The sequence below is a fragment of the Lithobates pipiens genome, unplaced genomic scaffold (genome assembly GCF_037356315.1).
Source record: "Lithobates pipiens isolate NorthernLeopardFrog02 unplaced genomic scaffold, aLitPip1_a1.2 Scaffold_13, whole genome shotgun sequence".
Lineage (NCBI taxonomy): Eukaryota > Metazoa > Chordata > Amphibia > Anura > Ranidae > Lithobates > Lithobates pipiens.
Genome location: NW_027507718.1, coordinates 543,743,369 through 543,757,314, shown reverse-complemented (window position 1 = coordinate 543,757,314; position 13,946 = coordinate 543,743,369). Strand labels below are relative to the sequence as shown.

Here is a 13,946-nt window from a genome sequence, read left to right as displayed (position 1 = left end):
ATTTGTGCGGTTCCAGAACTGTACAATACAATGTAACGGAAACCACATCTGCTCACATCTGGGACAAAAGTTTTCAGTTCTCATTTTTTGTTCGACACACATTTGTTGTGTCAAGTGTGAGCACATATCATTGTGGTTATTGGTCCAGGTTTTGGTGGTATAGTAGAATCGATCATGGCTGGGTTCGGGGTTAGGCTCCATGCACGCTGGCATCAAAATCGCTGCTACTACAGGAGTATTGTGTTTTGCCTGTAGAAGCAGCTCAATGCTATCCTATGTGTCCAGGCACCTTTGGGCAATTACAGGCATATTTTAAGCTCAGCGTTTAGAGGCAAGAAAAAAAAAACCTTCTGGTTTGCCTTTCTGATTGGAGCTCTATGGCGGAAACAACGCAAAACTTTCCTAAACTCACCTAAACTCACCTAAACTTTGTACAAAAAAACGTTCTGCCAAGGGAACTGGCATTTTCTTAAAGAGGAAGTAAACCCTGATGAGTTTACTTCCTCTTTGATTCCCTGCAAAGGTAAAGCATAATGGGCTACTATGCATCGCATCGCATCACATCGCATAGTAGTCCATTATGTGTCACTTACCTGACACAGGAGCCAGCGAAGTCACCGATGTCCCCTGTAGTCCGGAGCCTCCATCTTCTTGGTGGGTCTCGCTGCTCCGCCGCTGTCATTCGGCGAAGCCGCGATGACGTCACTCCCGCGCATGCGCACAGGAGCCGCCACTCGTGGCATATCGCCGTTGACAGCATGCGCCGTAGACAGCGGTGCCTGTGTTTTTGGCAAATATCTCCTAAACCGTGTAGGTTTAGGAGATATTTCTTGGACCTACAGGTAAGCCTTAATCTAGACTTACCTGTAGGTCAAAGTGGTTTGTAAGGGTTTTACAATCACTTTTAGCCCAGTGTGCATGGAGCCTTATGCCGCGTACACACGATCGGTCTTTCCGGCCGGAAATGTTGAATGTGAGCTTGTTGGCTGAAAAGCCGACCGTGTGTACGTTCCATCAAACATTTGTTTTTGGACTTTTCGCCAACAAATGTTAGCTAGCAGGGTTCTCAAATTTTCCACCAGCAGACTTTCCAATCGTGTGTACACAAGTCCCGTCGTACAAAAAGTTAACGCGTGCTCGGAATCAAGTACGAGCCGAAAGTGATTGGTCTTGTAAAACTAGCGAGATATCACATGACCATTGAACTTCCTTTTCATCGGCTCGTCGTACGTCTTCGCGTTCCCACGCTCGGAATTGTTGGCCAACATTCGTGCGACCGTGTGTACGCAAGACAAGTTGGAGCCAACAACCTTCGAAACAAAATTCCACGGTTTTCTTGTCGGAAAGTTCGATCGTGTGTACGGGGCATAAGGCTGCATTCACACCTGAGCGTCGTGTTTTTCAGCGTTTTTTTTTTCTGGTGTTTGTATGCGCGCTTTTGTACAATATTTGCAAAGTGTTTTTGAGCTTTGGTGTTCTTTTATTAGCCAAGAGTAAAAACAAATATTATCTGTTTCATAATTTTTTGCTAAGTGTTTCATTCGCTTTTATTTAATATTGATTATTAATTATTTGTAAGGCGTTAAAGGTTAAAGGTTATGGTTAGGGGTTAATTAATTTATTATTATTTTTTTAACCATTACTATTTATTTTCTTGGGTTAGGGTAAGATTAATATGAGGTATTCTTGTTCTGTGAATGCGCGTCTCTCTCTCTCTCTTTCTGTCTGACGCACCTTCAGGGGTTGCTCCAGCGGGCAGATTTTCCCCCAGAGTCGGTGAAATTCAATAAAAGGCAAATATTTATTTTTCTTGTGTCTCTCCAGAACGTGTAATCATTCCAATCTTGCAGTGCGTGGACAGCGCGATTTCCCTCCCCCCCACCACCACCTCTCAGTGAACACGTCCTGTCTAGGCCTCGCTCCAAAAAACAGCCGGGAGGGAGACGGATCCATTACAGTCGGCTCAGGACACAGAGACTGTGAGCGGGCGCAGCCGCCGGGGTGAGAACGGCAGGGCGTGGGGGCTTCATGAGGACCAGAACAACGTTAACTAGCCCACAGTAACCAATCAGAATCTGTCTTCTATTGTTATCACTGCATACTACTTACTTTCTTTTTTTTTTTTTATTCTTTATTTGTGTAAGACATGTGGAAATACAGAAACCACCAAATTGATGTGCGAAAAATGAAGCAATCCAATAGAGCAAACACCACATTATAGTCAGGGCCGGACTTACCATTGGTCTTGACTGGGCTCAAGCCCATGGGGGCCAATAGGGGGCCCTGCCGACATACATAGCCGAGTGTACTCCGCTCCGCTCACAGTCATGCCCAGTCCCGCCCTATGATGGACATAACACAGGGACTGGGCATGACTGTGAGCCGAGTACTCTTGGTTCTGCTCGGGACTGCGAGAGGACCTGCGAACCCCCGAGAGGACCTGCGAACCACCGAGAGGACCCGAGAGCCGCCAAGAGGACCCGAGAGCCGCCAAGAGGACCCGAGAGCTGCTGAGATACACAGGACTCTGTATCTCGGCGGCGCCATTTTTAAACTTCAAGACTGCAATGACAAGGCTGAAAATGATACTAACAAGGCTGCAGATGGATGGGCAAGGCTGCAGATGGACACTGATAAGGATGCACTGATGGGCATTTAAGTGTAAGTTTTTTCCTTAAACTTCGCTCCTAAAAGTTTTTTTCCTTAAAATACACTCCTAAAATTGGGTTGCATGTTGTACCCGACGCGTGTTGTACGCTGATAATTTCGGTAATGTAAAGAAGGTAGGGGCCGAAAATGACTCAAGCCCAGGGGCCCCCCACCACCCTAAGTCCTGCCCTGATTATAGTAGAGCATGAACCAACGTCTCAGGGAAACCATCCTTGGACTTCCAGGTCTTAGGGAGTCTCTGTAGGCCACATGATAATTTTAGCACGGCTATCGCGAGAGACATACCTAGAGATGACCCCAAAGGTCTTAACTACAAGAAGAGAACGGGGGGGGGGAACAGAGGGAGAAAAAAAAAGAGGGGGGTGTGGGTGGTCAATGAAAGAAGGGGGTGCCACCAACCAGTCACCCAACCATGTCCGGGAAGGGGGCCTCCCGAGATGGCACCTCTTACAGGTGACTAAGCCGCCATCTCACGCAGGCCCTTCTCTGTGGCCACCAAATCCCCCATTGAATTAATGCCCGCCACTTTTTTGAACCAACCGGCTACCGGCGGTGGCTGTGTCTGCTTTCACAACAGCGGGATGCAGCTTTTCGCCGCTGTGAGCAGGAGAGGCAGGATGGATCTCCTGTAGGTCGTAATCCCGTGATGATGCAGTAGAAAGAACCATGGCAGCTCCCTGTCAGTGAACTTCTGGGTTATGCGGTGGACCTCCGTCCAGAAGGACTAAAGGACCAGAAGATGCGAAGAAGCGAAACAGTGTCCTCCCCACATCTCCAGCAATGATCCAAGCTCTGGGGAAACATCTTTTAGATCCTCTGTAGTACCACCGGGTTAGCACCTTGAATGCCGAATCTAGATGTTTGGAGCAGAAAGACGTTTTGTAAGAAAAAAGGAAGAGTCTTTCGACCTGTTTCTCAGTAAGTTGTATTCCCAGCTCCCGTTGACACCTGGCAACAAATGTAGGTCTAAAGTCGGGAGGCTGGGATAACAATAGTTGGTAAGTCTGGGAGACATGTGGCATCGGAGACTGCTCCAGACATAATAGTTCAAAAGAGGTTAATCGCCTCAGGAAGGCCTCCGGGGCAAGTAGAGAGCCAACAAAACGAGCTAACTGTAGTTTTTGCCAGAAGGGTAGAGCCTCAAGGGCTGGGTCGTCCATAATTTGTTGCCTAGTCTTCCACTCACCATTGGTAAGAAAATGTTGCACCTGTGATCTTGGCGCCACTTTTAGTTGTTGAAATCTAGGGTTGTTGAGTCCAGGGCTGAAAGCCAGGTTGCCAACAATTGGTGTGGGCGGCGATGCGGTTGGTGCGATAGGAAAAGTCTCGGAAGGCCTTCTGGGCTAACCGCCACGTCTTCTCCACCGTAGGGTGATCTAGGATCATTTGTGGTAAGGACCTCTGGCACCAAGGCACCGACTCCAACTGTATCCCCTCCAAGGGTTGCTCAATCTGCACCCACTGTCACCAATCCAGGACACGAGTCAGATGGCAAGCCAAGTGGTTCCAAGTTGTCTTGGAAGACCTTCTGGGCTAATCGCCACGTCTTCTCCACCGTAGGGTGATCTAGGATCATTCGTGGTAAGGACCTCTGGCACCAAGGCACCGACTCCAACTGTATCCCCTCCAGGGGTTGCTCAATCTGCATCCACTGTCACCAATCCAGGACACGGGTCAGATGGCAAGCCAAGTGGTTCCAAGTGGTCTTGGAAGACCTTCTGGGCTAACCGCCACGTCTTCTCCACCGTAGGGTGATCTAGGATCATTTGTAGTAAGGACCTCTGGCACTAAGGCACGACTCCAACTGTATCCCCTCCAGGGGTTGCTCAATCAGCACCCACTGTCACCAATCCAGGACATGAGTCAGATGGCAAGCCAAGTGGTTCCAAGTGGTCTTGGAAGACCTTCTGGGCTAACCGCCACGTCTTCTCCACCGTAAGGTGATCTAGGATCATTTGTGGTAAGGACCTATGGCACCAAGGCACAACTCCAACTGTATCCCCTCCAGGGGTTGCTCAATCTGCACCCACTGTCACCAATCCAGGACATGAGTCAGATGGCAAGCCAAGTGGTTCCAAGTGGTCTTGGAAGACCTTCTGGGCTAACCGCCACGTCTTCTCCACCGTAGGGTGATCTAGGATCATTTGTGGTAAGGACCTCTGGCACCAAGGCATCGACTCCAACTGTATCCCCTCCAGGGGTTGCTCAATCATCACCCACTGTCACCAATCCAGGACAGGTCAGATGGCAAGCCAAGTGGTAGAGGTTAGCATCCGGCAATGCCATGCCACTTAGCAATTTCAGAAGTCGCAGAATAGATTGGGTTAGCCAAGGGGGTTTCTGGGCCCAAAAGAAAGTGACCAAAGCCTGGTTTACTGCTCTACGGAAGGAGCCAGAAACCCGTACGGGGAGTGCCTGAAAGTGATACAACAACCGAGGCATAACGTTCGTTTTTCCTATGCCACAGCGCCCAAACCAGGAGAACAGGCCGTGTTGCCAGTCCTTGAGGTTCTTCTTTATAGTTGTCAAAAGGGGGCGGGGGGTTAAGAGGAAAAATCTCTTCCACCTTGCAGGGCAAAAGGATACCCAAACACTTAAGGTAAGATAAAGCCCAGTTAAAGGGAAAGTCCACCCGGCAGAGACACATCCAGCGCCTCTGATTTCTGATAACTGATGCGGAAAAAAAGAGAGCTCCTCATAGATCATCGGTTCCAATTGAAGGTTTGGGATAGATACCAAGGGGTTAGTGAGGAAGAACAACAAGTCACCTACGAAAGCGGCAATTTTGGGGGAACGTCTAATCTCTGGCCCGAGATATTTGGGTCGTCTGTGACGAAACGGCAAAAGGGTTCAAAATAAAGATCAAAGGAGGCATAGGGGCTCCCCGTCTCATCCCGTTCAACATCCAAAACGAAAGGTGGCCGTTTACCTTAACTTGGGCTGAAGGACAAGAATAAATAGCCTGAACCCAATTCATCATCCGTTCCCTCGGGCCTACCCAGCGGAGAGTCTCCACCTGGAAGGGCCAACTCCCCGCGTTGGTCGCCTTCTTGGCATCGGTTGAGAGAAGCGGCGATGCTTTCTTCCGTGTCTGGGAAGCATGAATCAAATGAATTGCCCTGGGAGTGTTATCTGGAGCCTCCCTCGTGGGGACAAACCCAACCTGGTCGCAGTGGATCGATTGGGGGATCGGGACCATCAGGTGTATGGAAAGGATTTTGGTGACTATTTTTAGATCCACATTTAGAAGAGAGTTTGGCCGGTAATTTTGGCAATATATAATGGATCCTTACCCTCTTCCGGAGTCACCGTAATGTGTGGCTGCAGTGTGTCTCTCCCGGGAGGATAGTCCCTTCCCCCGCATTGCATGCGGACAGCAAATGAGGAGATAAAAGGTCCCCAAAGGTTTTATGGGGCCCGGGGCCCTGCCCATCTGCATTCGAGCTAACCCCAGGGCCACGTCGCCTGCTGTGATAGGTGTGCTGGGTGACATATAATATAGAATAATTCTATTCTTTTATTTTCTATTCTATTATTTTCTATTCTATTATATTGTTTTACATTTTATACCTTTTTTTATTCTATTTTTTCTATTCTTTTATTTTCTATTATGTTCTGCTTTACTCTATTATATTCTATTCTTTTTTTCTATTCTATTCTTTTCTATTCTATTATAATATTTGTATTCTATCCCTTTATTTTCTATTCTATTTTGTTTCTATTCTTTTATTTTCTATCCCGTTCTGTTTTATTCTAATATTTTTTATTATTTTCTTTTCTTTTCTATTATTTTCTATTATATTATATTATTTTCCATTCTATCCCTTTTTTTTATTCTATTTTTTCTATTCTTTTATTTTCTATTATGTTCTGCTTTACTCTATTATATTCTATTCTTTTTTTCTATTCTATTCTTTTCTATTCTATTATAATATTTGTATTCTATCCCTTTATTTTCTATTCTATTTTGTTTCTATTCTTTTATTTTCTATCCCGTTCTGTTTTATTCTAATATTTTTTATTATTTTCTTTTCTTTTCTATTATTTTCTATTATATTATATTATTTTCCATTCTATCCCTTTTTTTTATTCTATTTTTTCTATTCTTTTATTTTCTATTATGTTCTGCTTTACTCTATTATATTCTATTCTTTTTTTCTATTCTATTCTTTTCTATTCTATTATAATATTTGTATTCTATCCCTTTATTTTCTATTCTATTTTGTTTCTATACTTTTGATTTCTATCCCGTTCTGTTTTACTCTAATATTTTTTATTATTTTATTTTCTTTTCTATTATTTTCTATTCTATTATTTTCTATTCTATCCCTTTATTTTCTATTCTATTTTTTTCTTGCCTTTTAATTTATATTCTGTTCTGTTTTGTTTTACTCTATTACTTTCTATTCTTCTATTTTCTATTCTATTATTTTCTATTCTATTCTTTTCTATTATTTCCTTTATTTTCAATTCTATTTTTTTCTATTCTTTTATTTTGAATTCTATTCCATCCCTTTATTTTCTATTCAATTTTTTCCTTTTCTTTTAATTTGTATTCTCTTTATTGAGTGTGCAATGTACAGGGATAGGGACAATTGTAGGCACTCACTCAGGTTGAACTGGATGGACTGGTGTCCTTATTCAACCTTACTAACTATGTAACTATGTAACTCTACTATTTTCTATTCTTCTATTCTATTATTTTCTATTCTATTATATTCTTTTCTATTCTATCCCTTTTTATTCTATTTTTTCTATTTTTTTTCTATTCTGTTCTGTTTTACTCTATTATATTCTATTCTTTTTTTCCTATTCTATCCTTTTCTATTCTATTATAATATTTCCATTTTATTCCTTTATTTTCTATTCTATTTTTTTTCTATTCTTTTATTTTATATTCTGTTCTGTTTTGTTTTACTCTATTATTTTCTATTCTTCTATTTTCTATTCCATGATATTCTTTTCTATTCTATCCCTTTATTTTCAATTCTATTTTTGCTATTCTTTTATTTTGTATTCTGCTGTTTTCTATTCTATTCTATGCCTTTATTTTCTATTCAATTTTTCCTATTCTTTTAATTTGCATTCACTTTATTGAGTGTGCGATGTACAGGGATAGGGACAATTGTAGACACTCACTCAGGTTGAACTGGATGGACTGGTGTATTTATTCAACCTAACTAACTATGTAACTCTATTATTTTCTATTCTTCTATTCTATTATTTTCTATTATATTCTTTTCTATTCTATCCCTTTATTTTTTATTTCATTTTTTTCTATTCTTTTATTTTGTATTTTATTGTGTTTTATGCTATTTTATTCTATTCTTTTATTTTCTATTCTATTATTTTCTATTCTATTCCATTCTTTTCTATTCTATGCCTTTATTTTCTATTCTATTTTTTCCTATTCTTTTAATTTGTATTCACTTTATTGAGTGTGCCATGTACAGGGATAGGGACAATTGTAGACACTCACTCAGGTTGAACTGGATGGACTGGTGTCTTAATTCAAGCTTACTATGTAACTCTATTATTATCTATTCTTCTATTTTCTATTCTATTATTTTCTATTCTATTATATTCTTTTCTATCCTATCCCTTTATTTTTTATTACATTTTTTTCTATTCTTTTAGTTTGTGTTTTGTTGTGTTTTACGCTATTTTACTCTATTCTATTATTTTCTATTCTATGCCTTTATTTTCTAGTCTACTTTTCCTATTCTTTTAATTTGTATTCTCTTTATTGAGTGTGCAATGTACAGGGATAGAGACAATTGTAGACACTCACTCAGGTTGAACTTGATGGACTGGTGTCTTTATTCAACCTTACTAACTATGTAACTATGTAACTCTATTATTTTCTATTCTTCTATTTTTTATTCTATTATTTTCTATTCTATTATATTCTTTTCTATTCTATCCCTTTATTTTTTATTCTAATTTTTTCTATTCTTTTATTTTGTGTTTTGTTGTGTTTTACGCTATTTTATTCTATTCTATTATTTTCTATTCTATTCTATTCTTTTCTATTCTATTCTATTCTTTTCTATTCTATGCCTTTATTTTCTATTCTATTTTTTCCTATTCTTTTAATTTGTATTCGCTTTATTGAGTGTGCAATGTACAGGGATAGGGACAATTGTAGACACTCACTCAGGTTGAACTGGATGGACTGGTGTCTTTATTCAACCTTACTAACTATGTAACTCTATTATTTTCTATTCTTCTATTTTCTATTCTATTTTTTTTTCTATTATATTCTTTTCTATTCTATCTATTCTTCTATTTTCTATTCTATCCCTTTATTTTTTATTCTATTTTTTTCTATTCTTTTATTTAGTATTTTGTTGTGTTTTACGCTATTATGTTCTATTCTTTTATTTTTTATTCTATTATTTTCTATTCTATTCTATGCCTTTATTTTCTATTAAATTTTTTCCTATTCTTTTAATTTGTATTCACTTTATTGAGTGTGCAATGTACAGGGATAGGGACAATTGTAGACACTCACTCAGGTTGAACTGGATGGACTGATGTCTTTATTCAACCTTACTAACTATGTAACTATATAACTCTATTATTTTCTATTCTTCTATTTTCTATTCTATCCCTTTATTTTTTATTCAATTTTTTCTTATTCTTTTATTTTGTATTTTGTTGTGTTTTACGCTATTATATTCTATTCTTTTATTTTCTATTCTATTCTTTTCTATTCTATGCCTTTATTTTCTATTCTATTTTATTCTCTTCTGAAATTCAAATTCGATTTGAAAAACTATCCAAATTTTGTTTTAAAATGTTTGCTTCCTTTTTTTCGGATTTGTTTAAATTTGTTACGTTTGTAATTCAGAAATCTGTATACAACCGAATTCCCAAATATCGCAAAATATGTCCAAATTTCGATTCAGAACAAAACGAACCGCACCTGTCTATGAAACAGCAAAGAGCCCGTTGTCCAAAGTTTGGGGTCCTTCCCGACTCTGCTACAAATGTATCTTTTGTTCTAATCTTGCTGACAAATGGGCTTTTTAGAATGTTTTACATTTAAATGTTACATTTTAAATTTTAAATCTAAATGTTAAATGTTTAAAATAAATAAAATGATCAGATCCCAATTCCACCCAAATTGTTTATTTCATTTTGGAAAGAATCAGAAGCTTTATTCCTGTCTGTCTTCCTGTTGGGGGGAGGGGGGGGGGGGGTTGGATGACAGTGGTCACCTGGACAGGAAGTGAGGGGGAATTTTACAGCGGGGACACATCCAGCAATAAATGCCCGGCTTTTCTTATAGCCCCTTTTCCCATCCTGCAATAAAGATGAAATTCTGTCCGGAATCAGCGATGAAGACACTCACCGATTGCGTTCCACTTCCAGGATGAGTCTCCTTCCTTCTGATGTGACCAGGATCTCTCCCCGCTCCGGACTCAGCTGCCGAGAGAAGAGAATTCAAACCAAATTTAAAACAATGCCGAAAGTCATTAAACAATAAATAAAAAAAAAAAAAAAAAAATATATATATATATATATATATATATATATATATATATATATATATATATATATATATATATATATATATATATATATAAATTCAATATATATATAAATAAAATATATAAATTAAATATATAAATTATATATATATATATATATAAATAAAATATATAAATATAAATTAAATATATATATATATATATATAAAATAAATATTATAGATATATATATATATAAATAAATAAATATATATATATATATATATATATTTAATTTTTTTTTCTTGTATTGCATAATATATATATTATTTGGGATCCCTTTTAATTTTTTATGTTTGAAGGTCCCATTCACACCTGAACGTATAGAGTTCCCGCTCATGTTTTTTTGGCGCTTCTTTCGAACGTTAATTTAAAACAATGCTGAAAGTCATTAAACAATAAATTAAAATTTAAAAAAAAAAAATATATATATATATATATATATATATATATATATATATATATATATATATATATATATATATATATAAAATATATAAATATAAATTAAATATATATATATATATATATATATATATATATATATATAAATTAAATATATAAATATAAATTAAATAAATATATATATATAATTTTTTTTTCTTGTATTGCATAATATATATATTATTTGGGATCCCTTTTAATTTTTTATGTTTGAAGGTCCCATTCACACCTGAACGTAGTGAGTTCCCGCTCATGTTTTTTTGGCGCTTCTTTCGAACGTTAATTTAAAACAATGCTGAAAGTCATTAAACAATAAATTAAAATTAAAAAATATATATTATATATAAAATATATAAATATAAATTAAATATATATATATATATATATATATATATATATATATATATATATATATATATATATATATATATAAATTAAATATATAAATATAAATTAAATAAATATATATATATAATTTTTTTTTCTTGTATTGCATAATATATATATTATTTGGGATCCTTTTAATTTTTTATGTTAGAAGGTCCGATTCACACCTGAACGTATAGAGTTCCCGCTCATGCTTTTTTGGTGCTTCTTTTGAACGTTAATGCGCATTGTGAAAACACTGTTTTTATTAGTCTTTTTGTTAAATGTTAATTTATTGTCAAATAAAAAATGACAACAACATACACCCAAAAAAAGGAAACAGACCACACAAAAAATTGATGTGTCTTTTATTTATGTTATAGTTACAGTGAGGGGAAAATAATTATTTGATCCCCTGCAGAGTTTGCTTTCTTAGAAAAAAAAATGAAGGGTCTATCATTTTTTTATCATTGGTGTATTTTATATGATAGAGACAAAATATCAACCAAAAATCCAGAAAAAAAAACCACACATGATACAAATGTTATAAGTTGCAGTTCAGTGAGTAAAATAAGTATTTGACCCCCTACCAACCAACAATAATTCTGGCTCCCACAGACCGGCTACAGTAGGTGCTCATGGGGTACACAGATTAGTCCTATCAATGTAATGCTGGCCATACACACGGTTAGAATATAGTTCGGAAAAAAACGTCTGCTACGCTCGATCGTTCGACGCGTTAGTGGTTAAATTTCGATTCTCGAAATGCAAATTTTGCGCCGAAAAAAAAAAAAAAACAACATGTTGGATTTTTTTCACAAAAACAATTGATTTTCGAAACGATTAGTAGTGTAATCGAACGAAAATAGTCCGAAAAATGGACAGTGCGCGCGCATTTCCGCTGCTTATATAATCGATCAAGGACAATCGTACTATTTATGTTGTTATCGATCGCTAATATGTCGAATATTGGGGGCGGCATCTATTGATACAATGTTGGCGTTCTCGCATGCACGTTCGACAAATTTTACAATTTGCAAACGTTTTTTTTTTCCCGAATGATATTCTAACCGCGTATGGCCAGCATAAGAAGGTGCTCCGAACAACAACTCGTTATGTGTATAAAAGACGCCTGTCCACAGAATCTCCTTCTTCCATCCAATCCTCACCATCATGGGCAAGACCAAAGAGCTGTCAGAGGACGTCGGGGAGAAGATTGTAGACCTGCACAAGGCTGGAATGGGCTACAAGACCGTCAGCAAGAAGCTTGGTGAGGAGAAGACAAGTGTTGGAGCGATTATTCGCAAATGGAAGAAATACAAAATAACCATCAATCGCCCCTCGGTCTGGAGCTCCATGCAAGATTTTGCCTCATGGGGTGAGGATGGTCATGAGAAAAGTGAGGGATCAGCCCAGAACTACACGGGAGGAGCTTGTGAAGGATCCCAAGGCAGTTGGGACCACAGTCACCAAACCAACCATTGGCAACACAATACACCACCATGGATTGAAGTTCTGCAGCACCCACAAGGTCCTCCTCCTCAAGAAGGCACATGTACGGGAAGTTTGCCAATGGATATCTAAATGATTCAGAGAATTCAGAGTGCTGTGGTCAGATGAGACCACAATTGAGCTCTCTGGCATTAACTCGAGTCTCCGTTTTTGGAGGAAGAAAAATGCTGACTCTGACCCTAAGAAGTCAAGCACGGAGGTGGAAACATCAAACTTTGGGGCTGTTTCTCTTCTAAAGGTCAAGGCCAGCTTTGCCGCATTGGGGGGCCAATGGACAGGGCCATGTATTGTAAAATCTTGGATGAGAACCTTCTTCCCTCAGCCAGAAAGCTGAAGATGGGTAATGAAAGGGTCATCCAGCATGACAAGGACCCAAAACGTACCGCCAAGGCAACAAAGGAGTGGCTTCAAGAAGAAGCACATTAAGGTCATGGAGTGGCCTAGCAAGTCTACAGACCTTAATCCTATAGAAAATGTATAGAGGGAGCTGAAACTTTGAGTTGCCAAGAGACAACCGAGACACTTTAAGGATTTAGAGAAGATCTTTAAAGAAGAGTGGACCAAAATCCCTCCTGAGATGTCTGCTAATCTGGTAACCAACTACAAGAAACTCAACTCCTGTGCTTGCCAACAAGGGTTTCTCCACCGAGTATCAAGTCTTCTTTTTCTTGGGGGATCAAATACCTGTACAATGACTGAGGGGTGCCACCACTGACCAGACCTCGTCTGTACAATGACTGAGGGGTGCCACCACTGACCAGACCTCGTCTGTACAATGACTGAGGGGTGCGACCACTGACCAGACCTCGTCTGTACAATGACTGAGGGGTGCAACACTGACCAGACCTCGTCTGTACAATGACTGAGATGTGTGACCACAGACTAGACCTCGCCTGTACAATGAGTGAGGGGTGCCACCACTGACCGGATCTCGTCTGTACAATGACTGAGGGGTGCGACCACAGACTAGACCTCGTCTGTACAATGACTGAGGGGTGGCACCACTGACCAGACCTCATCCATACAATGACTGAGGGGTGCCACCACTGACCAGATCTCGTTTGTACAATGAGTGAGGGGTGCCACCACTGACCAGACCTCGTCTGTACAATGAGTGAGGGGTGCGACCACTGACCAGACCTCGTCCATACAATGAGCGAGGGGTGTGACCACTGACCAGTCTTCGTCTGTACAATGAGTGAGGGGTGCAACCACTGACCAGACCTCGTCTGTACAATGACTGAGGGGTGTGACCACTGACCAGACCTCGTCTGTACAATGAGTGAGGGGTGCCACCACTGACCAGACCTTGTCTGTACAATGACTGAGGGGTGCGACCACAGACTAGACCTTGTCTGTACAATGACTGAGGGGTGCAACTACTGACCACACCTCGTCCGTAGAATGACTGAGTGGTGC

General features: G+C 39.0%; 1 protein-coding gene across 2 annotated transcripts in view; it reads right to left on the bottom strand.

Annotated features, from left to right (window-relative positions):
* The window catches only part of LOC143975793 (disintegrin and metalloproteinase domain-containing protein 33-like), a 214,645-nt gene that overhangs the window by 84,389 nt on the left and 116,310 nt on the right, over positions 1-13,946 (bottom strand). For both annotated transcript variants that reach the window (XM_077478326.1, XM_077478327.1), the window contains exon 3: positions 10,028-10,101. In XM_077478326.1, the coding sequence (XP_077334452.1) occupies positions 10,028-10,101 (74 nt within the window). The remainder of the gene's footprint in view (positions 1-10,027; positions 10,102-13,946) is intronic.